Below are 19,456 nucleotides of genomic sequence, written 5' to 3'. Positions count from 1 at the left end.
GTTAACTTTTACCCATCCTGTGTACAAATTCCTTACTCCTCTGCCCCAACATGTGCACCAGCAATAAACATCCCCCTGTTCACCTTAGTCTGTCCACTGCTTCTTGAATATATTCATCTGCTTCCTTTCCACCTACAATGACCCCTGCCCAGGTCCCTCTCCCCCTAAGATACTCATAAGGTATCTTCCCACACTTCAAGCCTAATCAAACGTCACATTCTTAGCCTAGCCTTTCCAGTTCATTGCACCTAAAATAGAGTCCCTTCTCTGCCACCAGTCACTATCAAATTCCTAAATCTTCGTTGCTCTGCATAAAATGATCACTCCCTAATACTGTTTTCCACGTATATTGGTTTACATTTTCATTCTCTGACTTTCCCACTAGACTAAATTCCATTTACTGGTTACAAAATGGAGAAGACTTGGCACAAAGTAAGTGCTCAATAAATTTTATGAAATGGATGAACAGATTTTCATTATGCTTAACTAAAAAACAATTTTTTATATCTTTGATCAACCAGTATTGTCAACACATGATATTACAAGTCTTATAATTAGTAAAACGAAAAATGTAAGTGTTTATCACCCGTTGTCATCAACTTTGGAATACTGCTTTTAGGAACATGTTAATGGCATGATCAATTCTGGGGCCTTTTACTGCTCCAGGTGCGGTTTCAGCTACTTCCTGACCTCCAAGCACTTCTTAGCCTTCACAGGCACTTCAAGGCTGTTTCATTCACAACCAGGCCATGAATAACTGTGAAACAGTTCCCTATACTGCTGCTAGCTGGCAGTTTCTACATCTGACAGGATTAACTTTAAGAAGTTATTCTTCTCTATAAGTACAGACAAATATGATTAAACGGTATGATTACAATTATTGTTCCCATGGCTGTTTGCCTGAAGAAAGGCACACAGCCAACCACAGAGATACTGCCTATCACCAAGGCGCAGGCTGTCAAGAAAGTTTCATCTTCCTATCCAACCTAAATGCCAGCCCACTCCTTACTGACCAATAAATACTTCATTTTTGGTTTTACCCAGGAAGCCTTTAATTGCTCCCTGATTTAATGAACTGTGGCTGAAAATAAATATTGAAAAATGCTCACAGCCCGGATATTCAATATTCCGGCTGGGGTCAACAGAGCAAGCATGAGTGACATTTTTGCAACTTCAAATACCATCGTCATCCACTATTTCTCCAGCCTCTTACCTCTGCCAACTCACCCCAAGACTGCAAACATCTATTCTTCAATTGTCTCATAAGAAACGTCCTTCATCAATGCAAAATGTTCATTACCCTAAAGAGCCAAATGCCTTTTAAAAGCTAGTTGAAGCAAGTAAGAAAAATATGAGACAAAACAAAAAATCACTGTCATTTGGACTTCTAAATTTTAAATGTCAAGCCTTTGGAGTCCCTAAATATTATAAAAACATTTCCCAGTCACAATATTACAGACTTGAAGACAGAAAGCAAAATCCAGACCCACCAACTTTTCTATTTTATAGATACAAAAAACTAAGACACACAGGGATTTGGCCAACATCAAAGACTAAAAAGTGGTCTCCTACACATCCCCCAGCCCTCTTTCAGTGGTCCATCCTCTCCATCATGCAATACACAAAACTCCTTTCCATTGAAACAATGGCTCTAGTGCTAAAAGAATGATTAAATAAGTCATTTAATAAATCAATTTCCCAAGTTTGTTCTAATTGCAAAATTCAAAGTATATTCCCTGCAGTAGATACTTAAGGTTAAATGAGGTCATAAGGGTGGGACTCCAATCCAATAGGGCTAGTGTCCTTGTTAGAAGAGAAAGAGGCTATGTGAGAACACAGTGACAAGACTTCTCTAGACTCCTGTGTCCTCATTTCCGACTTGTCCTAGCTCTGAACACTTGGTATTTTTGTTTCTCAGGCAATGATGGGCTGTATTAAATCCCACCACCTTTCTTTGATGATTTCACCTTTAAAATCCAAAATCTACAAGTGTGAGATGATGGATGCAACAGTCAAGTATAGGACTTTGTTTTCATTAGTAACACCTTATAACACTCCTCCCCAGTGTGCCTAAGTGTCCCAGAATGCATGCAATTAATAAATGTGTAATAAATGTGTGTCATGAAAAAGGCATGTGATAAAAGGGGGGGGGTGGATAAAGCTTTAGATTGTTTTCTAAATGCTTTACTGAGATGTCACAATCATTTAGATTTTAAAGGAATAATTTTTGTTGTCACTCATTTTTTGCTATATTAAAGAACTGTACCAACAAATGTAAGGCATAGTATCAGTCCTGTTCTTAGGCTTTTAAAGAATAAACAATAATAAACAAAAAAAAGGAAAAATAAATTCTCACTCCCCTCCCCTAAAACCCCACAAATAGCAGCCACAAAGTAATTTCAAATTTCCTGAAATGACTAGATTATATATTAACTGTAACTAAAAACTTACTGTATATCAAATTGTGGTTGATATCTCAATAAAATGCACACTTTGTTGGTAAAGGTGTATTTATATTAAGATCACAGTTAATATTTACCATGATGTAATTATTCAAAAACAGTAATTTTGGGTGGGGAGGAGTATAGCACAAGGGATATAGAGTGCATGCTTAGGATGCAGGAGGTCCTGGGTTCAATCCCCAGTACCTCCATTAAAAAAATAAATAAACCTAATTACCTCCCTGCCCAAAATTTTGTTTCTTTAAAAAGTAATTTTTGTAAAACAATCTAAATGCGTGTCAGACCTAGACAAAAGAAAGGAAATATGCCATTCAAGCTTCAACATTAATACATCTTCCTTCTGTTCTCCCAAATCAAGGCCTATAAAATAAAATCCCACAAAATTAGAGTGAATTCATCCATTCCTCTTGAATATTTCCAGATAAACTACAAAACAGCAAATGTATCAGTGGAGAGGAAAAAAGTACTAGCCCTATCATTTTCAGGGACTGTATTTTGGTGAAAGTATTTCAGAATCTACCCAGAAATGGCTAGAAATCTTTTTACATCAGTATGCTGTTGTTCATTTAGACCTACACAGAGAAAAACTGATAAGATGACTTCTTATCAAAAGCGTACATTAAAGGTTTTATTGCACACAATGTCTTGTTATGCTACGTAAAGCAAACAAGATAAGGAATACTATAAATCACCTTTCTAAATTTCACTCCAAGAGACAATTTGTTGGTTTCTTAACTAGGAAGAGAAAATAATACAGAAAAGCATTAAACAAGCAAGGGGCCAGCATGGTTAATGGGTAGTGAACAAATCAGAAGTCAGTAGTATATTTGCCTCTAGAACCTTGTGTGATTTCCTAGTGATGGGACTGCCGTGCTTGTGGGAAAAGCACAAGGGTGAGTTTACAAGGGTACCAGATCTGGGACCTTGTGCAATGATTTTATAGAAGGACAGTAAGAACAACAGTAAGAATATATGAAACAGCATAATGGGAATCTGCCATGTGGTCTTCTTAGCAGAGTGATTCAGAGCTTCCAATATGGAAAACCTTTAGGATGCAAAGGAGGCACTCTCATTTGAATAAAAATTATGAAAAGAGTATTTTAAGCAAACGAAGTATAGAAAAGCCACATGCAAAGTTTCAGGAAGACAGAATACAAGTGTTGCCAGACAAAGGCAAACAACAGCAACAAAAAATAAAGGACCCACACACTTGAGGGCTTTTCCCTTTCAACACAGAAATGTTGAGTTCACTGAGAGACAGTGTAAGAAAACAATGACACAATGTCTAAATAGGTGTTGGCTGTGATAAAAGCCAACTTGCGGTAAGTCCCATCCAAACTTACTTTTTGAATATACGGTATAAAGAATAATTATTATAATCAATTAGAGAAAGAAAATTGGGATGGAAAAATAATGTGAGTCACTCCATACAAGCAGAAGCACATCAGGAGGCAGACCACTGGGTAACAGGATGTGTGACTGCTCACTGCTCAATAATGGCAAACTGGCTTCAAGAGAGGCTGTACCAATTTACACACTGGGTATAAGAGATCCCACTGATCCACATCCTCTCCAATAATTGGTGTTTTCAAGCTTCTTAATTTTTGCCACTCACACAGCTACCAAGTGAGTACATTTAAGCAAGGGTTTGATCATATTCTGGCATAGAATCAGAGTCCAATAACCAGTGAGTAAAACTGAAGTAAAGGAACCTAGATTTGAACCTAGATAACTTCTGGTTTCCATTTTTTACTTCAAAATTTGTACTTTTTTCTCTGTCTTTCCATTCTTCTACACTGCCTCTCCCACTATGTTATATTGTCTTTTAAATAATAAAATGCTAAATCACATTCATTTTCAACTAGCATGGAAAACCAAAAGCAAGGGGACACTTCAAAGGATGGAAAATGATATCTCTACATATTTTATTTATGAAATCCCATTAAAAATAAAAATGACTATTTCTAAACAAGAGTCCACATCCAAGGGTAAACACTCATTATAAGTGTGTAATAAACACTTTAAAAAAAAGTGTTGACTAGGAATAAATGAATGACTACAAAAGAAATGAGAAATTTTTATGATAATAAAAAATGAAATATACTAGTATGAAAATGCACACTGATTCTTGTCACTATCAAAACTAAACTTCTAAACTTGAAAAGAAACAATAAATCCAATAATCAGCTAATGCTTAAGTGTAAAAACTGAAATTAAAAAAAAAAAAAAACCCAAACCATTAAAAGATCTTAGTCATTTGAAGTTCCATAAACCCATTATGGGTATTCAGTTGAGGCTCTATAATGAGCTTGAGAAGCAAGGTTACAATTTAACCCAAAGGCTAATGTAAAGTCTATAATGATCACCTGCTTAGGAAGGAATTAACTTACCCTGCAGACCACATAGTAGTCTTGTGACTTCTACTCAAGAGTTACACAGCAAAAGAATGAATGATCAACTTTATATCATGCAACAAAATTTTATCCAGTTCTAATCAATAATAAATCAAAATACTGAATAAAAGTAGAGATCAAACAAGTGAGTCAAACTAGTAGGAGTATTATCAAGCCTTAAAACAACTCTCCAGTGAAGCAGCATAAATGTAACAGTAAAAAAGAATCGTCAAGAATTGTAATACATTAAACTTAACCAGTATATCACCAGAAATGCATTTTATTAAGTATGCGGTAAGTATGTTTTTTTTTCCATTCTCCTAACTTTGCAATAAAAGAGAAAAAAGTAAGTTGATGGGGGGAAAAAAATCTGAAAAATGGTTATTGACAACACTGCTTTAAAAAAAAAAAGCTTCCAAAGGGTTTATTCCATAGTTAAGAACAAATGTAAACATAAAGATTCCATTTATTGAAGCCATAGTGTAACTTGGCAATAAATTATGGCATTAAATCTCGGTCAGAAGATGCCCGTAATGATTAAGCTATCTTCTCATTTTCCTAACAATTAGCAACACTAACTAAGTAGAAATCAATTGTAATTGAAAGAGTGTAAGTAATTAGCTAATTACCAAAGTCAGTTAATATATATGAGCGCTGTTAATTTAGAAATTCTGTATGTTGTAATTTACTTATTATATATACATACATATATGTAAAGAATTATACTTATACATATTCTATACATAATCAGCTAAATTCATAGAGGAATAGTTTTAATTCTCTTAATTCCATGATTCATAACTCACATGAATTTACTTACTACAAATGTTTGCTAAAACATTTTTTTAAGGTTAGTGATGCTTCTTCAAAAATCTCTTATTTTTAATTGTGTGAAAGTCAGGTATTTTTGTAGTTCAACTTTTAAATACAAAAATACAAATATAACTAATTGGGTAAGGTATGCCAGTATAATTTTTAAAACTGGTTACCTAAATAAGGGATTTGCACTGAACTAGTTCTACTGATTTCAATTCACTAAGTGTTCATTAAGGAGAAGGTAGGATAATTTCAGTAATAAACTGCTTATGTTTTGGAAAAGTACATTCAGTATTATCTCTGGCCAATTTAGCAGCATTTATTTAACTGTTATTCTAAATGCCTCAAGTATTATAGAAGTTACCTGAGAAAGCTAATGTGGTGATCCAAGGTACCTATTAATGAACCCCAGAGTTTCTGATCCATTGTATAAAGATACAGCAAAATAAATACTAGTTCATTATAGAGAAAATGTACAGTTAGTATTATATTATATTCTGTGCCTAAAAAGTACCCAAAAAAGTTGTGCTCAAAAATACGTAACATATAACTTACCATTTCTTAACCTTTTTTAGGTATACAGCACAGCAGTGTGAACTACATGAGTCCAGACCTCTAGGACTTTTTCATCTTGTAAAATTGAAACTTTACATCCACTGAACAATTCCTCTCCCGTGAACCATTCAAAAAAGTACCCTTTTAAAGGTATTTGGAGCTTAGAAGTTGTTTTTTTCTCCCCCAGCAGAAGTATCACAGATTCTTACTGTCTTTAATCATAGTATCACAATAAACTGCATTTTAATAAATTTCATTCCAGTCACCATCAAGTTATCCTTCAATATATAAAACCATATATTTGATCAATATAATATCTTTTAGTTTCTATAAATCATATTTGTTCAGAGACCTGCCAATTCTCAAAGGACATCTGAGTCATTAGCATAAATCAGTGAGACAGACCATGGGTCTGCAATTTTTTCCTGTAAAGGCCCAATAAGTAAATATTTTAGGTCTTGTGGACCATATGGGTTTTGCTAGAAACATTCAACTCTGCAATGATAGCACCAAAACAGCTACAGGCAATTCATAAATGGTTGAGCATGACTGTGTCAATAAAAATTTATTTACAAAAACAAGGGACAGGCTAGATTTCTTTTGTGGGCCATAGTTTGCCAACCCCTAGAATAGTTAAGGACGGGATGGGAGGGACAGTGATAAGGAGAGGGGCAGGGAATAGGAAAAAAAAGAAAAATCCAATAAATTTATTTATGAAGTATTACTCCTGAGAACAAGTAGCTACTTAGTACAGTTGATATTATTTTTCTATTGACGAACTTTGATAGTGAGGCCCTATGAAATGGAACAAGTTCTTTTAATGACTTCTTTCAATGTGACTGACCTATTGGCATTCAGTACATCAACATAAATAATGAAAATATTGATCTTCAGTGAGTATAGAGGATCTGGCTTACCTTAGTAAAGGATGGAATATGACGGTAATATTTCTGGCTCCAGGTTTGCAGACAAATTTTGTTCCCCCACCTTCAATTAAGTTGTCATCAGGACCCCCTATCAGAAACAAGAGAAGAGAGAGATTAGCTTATTAGAACTTTTGCAAAGAAATAAACCAAGCCCATTAGATGTCTGTTAGACCGTCATCAGGAAGATCATCTTTGGAAACAACTGCTCTCAATATTTACAAAATTATTTTGAATGACTTGATCCAGTCTTCCTCTTTAAATAAACGGTCTGCACTTCTACTCTAGATGAAGGATGCAGAAGCACAGTAAGAATAATGGTATATTTAAACAAATAATGCAAGGCTATACCCCAGTTAAGGTTAAATTTCTGATCTCTAGTCACCAGCGTCTACCTTGGACAGTACGACACACGAAACTTTCAAAGGAAGGAAAAAGTGCAATTCACAGGTGTCCAAGCCTGTATTTATAAATAGATTTAAGGGCTTTTAAAAGCTTTTTAAAGAAACAGATGTTTAGCATAAATCTCCCATACACATTTAATAAGGAAAAATATAAGAAAAATAAATTGGTTAAGCCATACTTAAATCACGTAATATTCAGAGTCCAACTCTTCTGAATGGCTCAGAGTTGTCACTACCTTTGTTTTCAAAACAGTGTCACTGAGTGGATTTCTTAAAAGAGTGCACTCAGTATTTTATTCCAAGCTGCTGACACCCAATCTGCAAGGTTTATGTTACTATGTTCTTGACGCTATTAGAAGTTTTAAGAAGGTGTCCTTATACCAACCAACAGTCACACTCTTTCTTCAAATGGTCCTTAAGAGGTTCACTAATTAAAATACAGAAGGATCAAGGTATGAAGAATAACCACTCAGATCACACACACTGAAGCAAAAATAGTTCATTATGACTATCTCTCGGTGGACAGTCATTAAGATGTTGTTGATTTAACACACATCCTACTTTCAGACAGTTTAGAACATGAAAAAATGTACACCTGAGGCTAATGGGAGAAATGCTTCCCTGTCCCCCACCCTTAGTGCTTCTTTTCATTAAAACGAAGCTCAATTCAAGTAATGTCTGGCTTCTCTCCATCGTTCACCCTCTCAGGTGAAGTGAAGTATAACTTCTCTGATAAAATTGAGAAGGAAAAACTGGGCATGCCCAGCTCAGCAACCCCCTTACTCCACTTTAGGAACCAGAATGTCTGTACAAAGTGAGTGTTGTCTTCCCAAGTTCAGCAATAAACATCCCACTTTGTCAGAGAAAGATGAAGTCGTCCAGCACCTTCTGTAAGGGGGTGACTCAATTTGTCTAATTTCAATGTTCGGTTAGCAAACACATTTGCTCTCAAATGAGGCTACATCTCAGTCCAGCCGATCTCAACGTGGAAGTGGTATTTCACCTGCCATCTACCTGCTCGTATCATTTCTTAATAGTGTCAGAGCTCTGACAGGACAGGCCGTGCTGTATCACAGGCTTCCTCAAAACCCTAACAATCTACACTTAGACGATATTGCATTTTTTTCTAAATCAAACAGTTTCTTTTTCATTGTAGTTCTTTGCATGATATCAAACATAACTAAATCTCAACTGATTTATTATCTGTCTGAATGGTCTCTGAGGTATCTTGGAAACTGACTGATAAAAACATGTGAAGCTTTAGAAATCCATAGGCCGGATCATCAAGTCTTCCCAGGGGCACCAGAGTCTAGACAAATCCCATTCGGATCAGTTGTTTCCATCAACTAATCAAAGGATGGTTTTTCTTAAGAAAAATAGAAAATATAATAGTACTTACAGCTCTTGATTCAAAATCATGAGCTGTTTCTTCTCATTTGGAAAAAAAATCCATCGTGTATTATTATATTTGCATTGGAGTTATTAAGTGTTCTGCCAAGTCAGTGGTTTTAGTCAGTTTAAAGGAAAATAAAGGAGAGCATCAAGACTACAACAAAAACTACTCCTCTAATAAAAATCCTCCTCCAAAGATCACAAGGTATGGTTATAGATGAAAAAAAAAAGGATGAAAATTTCTTTATTAGCACCTCTCTTTCTAAGATCATATAACATGGAGGCAAAATTGAATCACCAAGGAAATGTGCCTATGGGTGGAAGAAACCAGGTACATTTCGCACTCCAGGAACAACATAAATGACTTCCTATGAAATAAACACATCCACACAAAAAAATAATGCACTAATCTACTCAGGGTGAGCATATCTTTTAAAGACAAATGTGAGTTGGAGTACATGAACTCTAATGATTTCTAAAAATTCTGACGTTCTCTGATTTTAGGTACTGAGTAATTAAATACAGACCTGATTAACCCAGGTCAAAGTTATACCTTCCTGCACACTTCATGCATTATATGCAGGACCACCTCAATGCCTCAGTCACACTGGGCTCTATCTGGGGAGCCCTCTCCCCTCCTACCATTCCTTTAGGGCCCAGGTTTAGCCCTAAACTGTTGAATGCCCCTCTCCTGATGTCCACAATTCCATTAACAGTGACTTTTTATACAATAACCCATATATCCTTAACACAGGTCTCTCCTGCTATTGTCACAATTCTTCCGTAACATTTTCCCCACTTGGAATGTAAGTTTCTGGAAAGTACTTATAAAAAGCATGCATTTGTTGAATGAAGGAAGGAAGAAATGATAACCTTCATTCTAACTTAGTAGAATGTTATTAGAATTAGATGAGAAAGTATACATAAAAGTCTTTGGTAAACTGCCAAGTCGCTGACCAATGTCAGCGATTCTCGTGGTGTCCCCACCCAAGGCCTCACAGGTGGTAGGTGTGCTTCGTCAACATTTATTGATGAGAATCTTGTGGGGAACACGGATACCAGAACTAGAAATGTGAGAGGAAGATCTGGCTGTGAAAATAAAGGCACGAAGGCAGTGCATTAAGCTAGAAACTGAACAGTAGTTTCATTTATCCTAAATCCCTGTTAGCTACATAAAAACCATTACCGAGTCACACAGTAGGGTTAAACTAATTAAAAAGTAAAATCTGGGCAGAATTATTAAAAAAAAGAAAATTCCCCTCTCTAAATCAACCCACTCCAAAATTCCACTGACAGGAACCCTGTATACTCTCGGTCCCATTACTAAGTGCCACCAGCACTGCATTTGACCTGATATCCTCTTTACAGACTAGAAGTCCAAACCTAGCTCACTAAATTATTAATAAACAATGAAAATATTATTGAAAATAAAGCTGTCAGAACCAAAAGTAAAGGCCATGGCCAAAACCTGTATGGTCTGGGAGTCTCTATCCTCTGAGGTTTATTCCAACATTTCAATATTCTATGGGTGAGAAACAAAACTCGCCTCACTGCACGTGCCTTCCAGTAATTCAGTAAACTGGGAGACGCTGTCATGAAAGTTCTTAAAGAACAATCCTTGCTCAATCCTGAGAACATCACGGAAAGGGCTGTTGCTTCTTCCTCCCCTTCATTCATTATGATTACAGTCTAATCCCAGCTGTCAGAGGCCAGGTGACAGGCACCAGAGAAAACGGTGAATGATGATGGATGGCTGGAAAGAAAGGGGAACTGACTACAGTGTTATAAGTAGAATACATATTGTGCAGAAAGGTGGTGAAGAAATGCCCCAGTCATATTTCTTGCTCCTAACAATGAAGACAGTGGCTGACAGGCTCCCTCAGGTGACCGGCCAAAGGCACCAAGTCCAACCAATGACCACGGGGGTGAGACCATCTTAGCGCTCGCAGGCTAGGCCCTTCTTTTAGAATTTATTCACTTATAATTAATATTTCTAACTTATTTATTCCTTGATTCTTCTTCCCAGCTAGAATTTGATATCATTTGTAATGAATATAGTCATGCTAATAAGACAGAAACAGAAAACCAAAGTCTCAGAAAGAAGTGGAAAGGAATGTTCTCACTAAGAGGACTATGGTACCATGGGAAGAATCAGAAAGATCTGTGTCAGACCCCAGATCTCTACTTAGTAGTAACAGTAAAAGTGAGACAAAAATATTTAAATCCTATGAGCCTCAACTTTCCCATTTGTAAAACAGCGCAATAAACTCAAAGACTTATGGTAACGTTTAAGGAAAACTCTGTCCTCGAGGGCATTCAGTACTGTTGGGCACCTAGCACATCTCAGATAAATGGTTGTTTACTTTTCCCTTTAGATTCACTGAGCAGTTAAGAATCTAACTGATCACACGTATACACACACACACACACCCCCACACACACATCACTGAAACCTCAACTGAAAAACAAAAGGTTCAAATTAAAAAAACATTGTCCTTGCTACTTTAGGCAACACTGTACTAGTCGATACCATTAATGAGACCAATTACAACACATCTGTCTGATTTGGAGGGCAATATCATTGCAGTGAAAGTTTAAAAAAATTGCTGAGAACACTTACAGCCTGACAGAAGGAAATTAGTCTTTCTCCTAATTTTTCAATTAAAAACAATCAACATTAAAGGTATAGATGTTAAAATTATGAATGCTTTGTCCTAAGTGCTTAGATAAAAATAGTATAGAATCAGACAGCCACTTTTGTGGAGCCACAGAAAGCAGGGTTTTAATATGTTCTGGATTTAAAGTTAGCTTTTCCACGTAGAAAAGAATCACAGTGAAGGTGAACTTTTTTACAGCAAATATTTTGCTTCATAAATACTCTCTAAGGATTATGAAAATGTACACAGTACCATGAATATGGAATTCCTGACTGTGTCAATAAATAGGGTCTTTAATTGGCTCTTGGAGCAAGCGGAATGGTCTGAGAGTCCCCTGAATTCACAGCTTTCACCTTGCCAGAGGTGTTCTTTTTTTTTTTTTAATTAAGATTATGTATTTAGCAAGAGCTTCTTCTTAAAGCACAAATTATCATGATGACTTAGCGCTGTTGCTGCTGCTACCACCCCGTCAAACTTGTAACCAGGGTCTGTGCATGAGCTTGGTGCTCGGTGCTAGATTAAGAAGAAAACAAAGATAAAATACTTATCCTTACCCTCAAATGACTTACTATTACATGCAAGTCAAGCAAATCAGGATTGGTGATGATAGTCTATTGCTATTGGATCTGGTTAGAAAATCCAGGCAACAAGCCTCTTTGAGTAAAACATCATCTTTTGGGCTCAACTCTTATTTTGTGTCTAATTGTTAATAACAATACTTTGCACACACTGTTGTTCATAGATGTAACCCTTCTGTCTACAGTAATTTCTGTCATCTAATAAGCATTTGGTAAATGTTTGTTAAATAGATATATGAATAAGCATGTAGAGCACGGGACATATATTTAATACCTTGTAATAATGGAAAATTTAAAAATACATATAGGACTGAATCACTTTGCTGTACTCCTGAAACTAACACAATATTGTAAATCAAGTATAGTTAAATTAAAGAAATTAATAAGAAAATGAACAAAAGAAAATGATAAAGCATATCTCTTTCAGACCAAGTGAATTCTAAGTACAAACCACATAGGAACAAATAGCAGTTGTGTTTTGCATAAACTATGCTCACTGAGAAATATGTTTCAATAAAGTGCTGAAAAAGTATATTGATTAAGATATTTACAGAATACAATCTCCCAAATAGAAACAAATTAGTTATTCCCACCATAAGAGAAGTAAATGGCTTGCCTGTATCTCATTGCTCAATTGTATTTTATTCCTGGGTACCGCTAATGTCGTACTGTAATTAAGACAGGCATAAACTACTACACAGGGTGTAGGAAGAAGGTCAAGAGTGGGAAAGGGGATTGATGTTTACTGAACACTGACTAGGAATCTGGTACTGGTACTCGCTTAATCCTAATAATATCCCTGTAATATTATTACGTAACAGAGATACAGAAATGAAGGCTCACAGCGGGGTTGGGGGGATGTGTCTTGCTCAAGGTCACACACATGGTAGATTCAGGATTCGATTTTCTTCCCAACTATTATACTGCAATGTGCTTAATATGTATGGTCCCAAGAAACTCATAGGTTCAATAAAATGATGTCAATGGTGGGTGATACAGGAAAATTCTAGAACAGAGAGATGTAAACCCTGATTTTACAGTGGTCTGACACATAAAATGCATTTTCCATGTAAGAAACACTAAAAACCGCAGTTAGTTATCCAAGTCAATGCACAAAATGCCTTTTTGAACAAAAATGTAAGTGAAGCTTAAGAAAAACATTCTATGGATAAAACCATCGTGTAGACAATATTTCTACACATTTAATGGTCCAACCGAGGCCAGAAATAACACTTTCTAATACAGTCGGGCAGCAGCAAGAAGTGGAACTCTACTTTCCCCCATCTCTGTGGAAGAGCCAGTAGAGGATATAATGACCCCTCCAAATCCAAACTGTTGGCTCCTTGGTGGTCCAGGAACATGAAAGCAGAAAGAAAGAGTTGGGACTTTGAGGGAGAGAACCTGGATAGTTTGCTTGTGTTAATATCTCAAACACTGAAAGAAGCTCCCCCCTTTTTTTTTTCTGTTTCTCCTTTTAACTAAAAAATTCTAACAGCCCTTCTTTGATGCTTCCTTTACTTTTACTACAGGTCAGTTCAACATGTCTACTCATTTGAGGCCCATTCCATGTCTTATGGTTTTTTAATTTTAGCAACAAAGGAAAAAGGGAAGATGAGGAAAAATACAGTTTTGAAAAGTCTTCAAGATCTCATAAAAAAATGAGCTGTCGAAGTGGGTAAATGAAGTTGATTTTCTTCTTTTTCTTTTTTAAACTTAAAACCTTGTCTGTATTTCCTTTTCCTTTCAGGTTTTTTGAGATACAATTAACAAAACTGTAAGATATTTAAAGTGTACATTGTGATGACTTGATATGCATACCCACTGTGAAAGGATTCCTCCCATCTAGTTAATTACCACATCCAGAACCTCACATCTTTATTATTTTTTTTTAAGGATGCTTATGTTCCCCTCTCTTAGCGAATTTCAATTATACCATACCCTTGTCTCTAGTTCTGATGTCCTCTGTCATTCTTGAAAATCCTGAGCATGAATTTTGGGCTAATACTCATGAAAAACATCCTCCCTCCTCTGACCTCCAACCATCCGTAACTTATTATGAACATAGCAAACCCCGTGAGAAAAGTAAGTGATGTTCGTGGGTTCTTTTGGTACTCAAAAATTATAACACAATAAGGATGCCATGTATCACTCAGGATGCCACTCATTCCTCTTATAAGCACTCACATTCACTGCCAAGTAACAGAATCCTCTTGTGTTCAAAGCCGCCACAACAACTGTTAGGAGCTGACTGAAACTTCCCATCTCTGTGGTAGAGAAAAACCATGTCACTTGCTCAACATTGTTCCTTCGTCAGGATCCAAAAACAAACCAAAACAATCTAATAAACAAAAACGTTCCCCCAAACAATCTGTCAGAGTACTTACTTCTATCACACAAAATGAGTGCCTGAGGGTGACATGAAGAAGCAAAGAATTAGGATAAGTCAACTCATGCTTCCTTGGAGGGGTGGAAGCTTAAGGTGAGTGGTGCTGAAGTGAATTAATCTTTGAAAGAAATTGGAGAAAAAAACACTGATGAAAGATTCCTTGATAATCCTTCTATACTCCCGAGAACTGAGGTTAGATGAAATAACTGGAATTTACAGCAACACCATGTAATTATGGAATATTCTAGAGAAAAAGTAAGTGTGTAGAAGAGAGACTCTGAGAGCCAGAGTTACAGAGTTACCAGCTGGATGTATGAGAAGAACAAGGGGGGAAAAGTTGAAGATTCTAGTAAGAAAAAAATTCAGGTGATTAACCACACATAGGTCAAGGCTTGATTAAAAAAAGAAATGAACTTTGAAAAGGGCTTGAACAAAAACAGTGGAAGCTGACACTCAAGGGTCTCTACAAGGTCAAAGAGCACTCGAGGCTGAAGTGACAGAACAGATGTGAAAGGAACGGGCAGTAACAGAGAAGGACATACTTAGAACCATATCCATCCTCACTTTCCCTGGGGTCACAAGCACCAGAAGCCCTCCCCTGAATTAGAAATAGAGTGGTGAATGTGTGTGTGTGTGGGGGGGGTGCGGGGTGCCACTGGGGGAGCAGTTAAGTTTGATGTTAGGTAGTTAAAGAGTTAGGCAGCAGCAAAGTTTGGGACGGGGATTAAGACTGAGGAACAAAAGAAACAAAGGAAATTCCAAGGATCTCAGCCCAGAGGAAAAAGGGAAGTTTCTTTTGGTTCCCCCTAGAGTCACTCACAGGTAGAAGGTATAATGTAGGGAAAGATCATCTAAATTAGGGTCTGCCTAATGATGAGCTACTGTGAGAAAGACACATAGTACATGTTGTGAAGTACAAACCATATAGGATGTGCACGTGCAGTTATCTTACATCTTCTGCAAATTTCAATGTGAACAGGCTGCTAGGAAGCAAGTAACTCATCTGAGGTCTGTTTCAAGTAAGACAATCTATCAAAGATTTTTTTGGTTAAAGACTGTGAAATAATTCTTACAGAGAAATAAAAATCAACATTCTGTAGTTCAAGAATTGAATACATTCTAGCTCCTAAAGAACAAGTGAAATTTATCATCTATTATTTTGGGGTGGTCCCTTGGTTTAAAAAACAGAAGGAAAAAAACCAGTTCCTTAATTATCTCCCTAACAATCAATTATAAGTGTTTTTTTAAAAGAGGTTTTGGAGGATGGGATGAAAAGGAACAAAGAAAAGTGCAGTAACAATTTTTGAGGTTAATAATATCCTAAGCCAACAGTAAAATGTGTTCACCTGGAGCTCTTCCATGAGTGTAAGTCAAAGAAAGTTCCATTAGTAATAGTACTGCCTGTTTCTGTAATGGAGTCTGAAATGACATGCTCTATGAAGAGCAAAAGGTAAGATATGAGCCAATTAGCAAAGGATCCACAGTCACTGCCTGCATATTTTTAAATGGTTGATCAATAAGGCACAAGGGAAGTTTAATTGACCATCTTTGAGGAACATTCCTATCTTAGTGACATTATCCTCCAACTCACTTTAAGGCTATATAAGAAGATTGCAATGATTCTTTTTTCTCCTTCCACCCTTTAATGGATTTCCCAGTTTTCATTATCTTGAATCTATTAAATGTATTTTAGTGGCAGAGATTCTCATGTGTCTAAGCTGGAGTCCCCAACCTTACTCCCTGTGTGTCTGGTTTCTTAGCAAAATCTTTTCAAAGTTCATCCATGTTGGAGCATTTGTCAGTATAGTACTTCATCATTTCCTATGGTTGAATAATATTCCAGTATACATATATACCACATTTAGTTCAGCTATTTACCAGCTGATGAACATTTGGGTAGTTCCACTTTTTGGCTACTATCAACAACGCCACTGTGTTCAAGTTTTGTGCATACATATGTTTTCTCTTCAGTATATACCGAGAATTTGACCTGCTAGGTCATGTGGTAAATCCATCTTAAAATTTTGAGGAACTGGTGGACGGTTTTCCAAGGAGTCTGTACCCTAATGCTCACTGTTGTTCTATCTTTAAATTACTATTTAAAAGAAAATGTGAATGTGTGTGTGTGTGTGTGTTGTTTGGGGAGGGGGTTTACGATGGGTAGCACACAGAGGAAGTTTGAGTATTTTGTTCTCTAGAAGAACCATTTCCCACCAACGCCAGACCTCCCCAACTCCTCTAGGGGTGGCCTTGTCTGTTTCTATCATTAAGGAAGCATTATTAGATGTAACAGGTGATGGTGAGGGCAGAAGCATTTGGGCATTGGTACAGCTGAGTAACTATCCGTGCTATCCGTACTGTTTCAACTAAGTGTCTGTGCTGGTTCATCACCCGTGATTAAAACCGACAATAAGGTTTCTCTCCTCACTCAAGTTTCAGACTGCAGAAGATTCTGCTCTTTGCCCAGTAGTTTGTTCAACAGCTCTTGTTAAAATAAAGCAAGACTGCTATGAAGGATGACAGAATGTGGTAGAGTTCTCTAATCAGATGAACCCATCTCAGTACTGAGCTAACATGGATGTTTGACTGATCAGGAGTCTTCTGATGATGTCTGGCCAGCTGAATGGTAGATTTATGGTGCAAAAAAGCATCAAGCTGAAAACAGATTGAGCTCATCAATCTTATTTTTCCTGTAAAATGGCCTACGATGGAGCCCAGGCTATTGGAAGTGATTAGTGTATAAATATACTAGTTCATTTGGAAGAAATAGTATTGTTAAATGCTGTTATTGTCTTCATACTCAGAGATGTGCTTCAATCTAAGTACCCCCAAAGTTTGAAAGGTATTACTTTGAAGGGCTTGATGTGACAGGTATGAAGTCTAAGAACACAAAGTGACTATGAGAAGAGAGAGAAAGGTCTCTTTAAGAACAAATTAAGAATCAAGATACAAGGGGCAAAACATGGTAGCATTTACCTCCCTGACAAAGATAATCAGTGCTGGCATCCAAACAGAAACAGCATTATTTCATGGCTCACTGGAAGCATCTGGAGTACTGAGGCACAGGTGGCTTTAAATAACTTCACTGTTTAGGTCTAATCAGCAACAGTCAACTTTCCAGGCACTCTAGGCAACAATTCTTGCAATATTTCCACAGAATTAAAATCGATCTTCCAAGCTAGCTAAACATGAGCCATGACATGATCAACACTCAGAATTACAGCTGGCAGAGGCATCTTTGGGTCTATTGTTACATAAATTGAGCACAATACAGGACTGTGCATACCCAATGTTCAGCAAATAACTGATACAAATAATCAGTGTTTTACAACCTACTTAGGCTGTTCATTCCTTGCAGCTCTCCCAAGACCAATACGCTTTTTTACCCAAATGGAATCCTGTATTGCTAAAAAAGGAAAGCTAGCCCTCTCACTCATCTACAATTGAAATAATAATCATTAGAAAAAAAAGTGCCTTCTATGTTTGAAATCCTGACCTCCATCCTCCATTAAATGCAGTAAGTTCAATATCGGCTACTCACCAAGCCAAAAACTCATGAATTTGCAGTGAATTTTTCCAGTCATATCTGCTCCACATTTTTCTGGCACACTTATATCTTGAACTTATTCTCAAAATTTTAATTTTCCATTTGATCAACAGTGATTGTTGAAAAGCACATACCCTAAGTGTTAATATTTTACACATGACTTGACGCCAAAATTTCAGTTCTAGGAATTTCCTCCTAGGCTCAATAAAAAAGTATCATGGGTGAACTTAAGATTTGACAAGGAAGTTCATCACAGAACAATATATCAAACTTTTAAAAGAATCACTTAAAATTCTAAACAATAGAGACTTGATTATAAATATATACACAAATATGTGTGTATATAAATATATATACATATATATATACACACAAACATTTATAGGTATAGATATCTATAACTGGAATATGATTCAGTTATTAAAAATATATAGACATTGCAATTAGGCAAGAAAAAGACAAAAGGCAGGAGCCATTACAGCAAAAGGTTATTAATTACAACACTGTGAGCTAAGCTCATATTATGTGTCTCTTGATTGTTAATACTGGTAGCTATTGCTTCCAGTAGTTTACCTAAAGTAACTACCAACCTGGAACCCATTTTAAACTAACTTCTCACTTTGAAATGTTCTCACATCGCCCAGAAGATGTACATTTTGGCAACAAAACTGTTCTCCAGCAATTTTTCCTCCCTTTACCCTATGCCAATGTGACCAATTTTCTTTCAGTTCCTTATGGGTAGGGGAAGAGATTATGAAAAAGAGATGGTATTTCTAGATGATCCATATACTCTGTGGAGTTTGGGGGTATGTTCTACTGGCTGCCCTAGGTTCTGTAGGTTCTGGGCTTTGTTTCTATTCTATGCTTTTCAAGTTCATTTGGGTTTGGCAAATACCCTCAGGGTTAAAACTAACCTTGGTAGCATTTTCATTTTCTCCAATATCTCTCTGTAGTCCTTTTATCTTCTTTCTTTCCTTTTTTTTTTTTTTTTTTTTTTTTTTTGCTTCAATAATCCTAACTTTCTTAGCTTATCAAAGCAACATGTTAATATGCTTTATCCAACATTTACAATTTTTTCTGGGAAGTTCAGTGAAGGTACCAGTCATACTGCTAGAAAGAGAAGTCTCCACACAATCTGCTCTTCATAGAACAGTCTACAAACAACCTTCCCTCTGAATTCAGTTATTCCAGTGCAAAAATCTTTGGATTCTATTCAGATATCCCTATTACTAGCTGGCTGTTCTAAATCAATTTTCGTATTTATCCTATGATAATCATTACAAATAATACAAGGAAACTAAAGATACAATAGAAACAGTAAATACAGCTCTTGCCTTAAATGT

At 36.4% G+C, this 19,456-nt stretch overlaps 1 protein-coding gene across 2 annotated transcripts in view; it reads right to left on the bottom strand.

The window, feature by feature from the left end:
• The window catches only part of EXOC4 (exocyst complex component 4), a 698,176-nt gene that overhangs the window by 382,657 nt on the left and 296,063 nt on the right, over positions 1-19,456 (bottom strand). For both annotated transcript variants that reach the window (XM_032483367.1, XM_032483368.1), the window contains exon 10: positions 7,144-7,240. In XM_032483367.1, the coding sequence (XP_032339258.1) occupies positions 7,144-7,240 (97 nt within the window). The remainder of the gene's footprint in view (positions 1-7,143; positions 7,241-19,456) is intronic.

Source organism: Camelus ferus, chromosome 7 (genome assembly GCF_009834535.1).
Source record: "Camelus ferus isolate YT-003-E chromosome 7, BCGSAC_Cfer_1.0, whole genome shotgun sequence".
Taxonomy (NCBI): domain Eukaryota; kingdom Metazoa; phylum Chordata; class Mammalia; order Artiodactyla; family Camelidae; genus Camelus; species Camelus ferus.
Note: the sequence above shows the minus strand (reverse complement) of the source record. Positions and strands in the feature narration are given on the sequence as shown.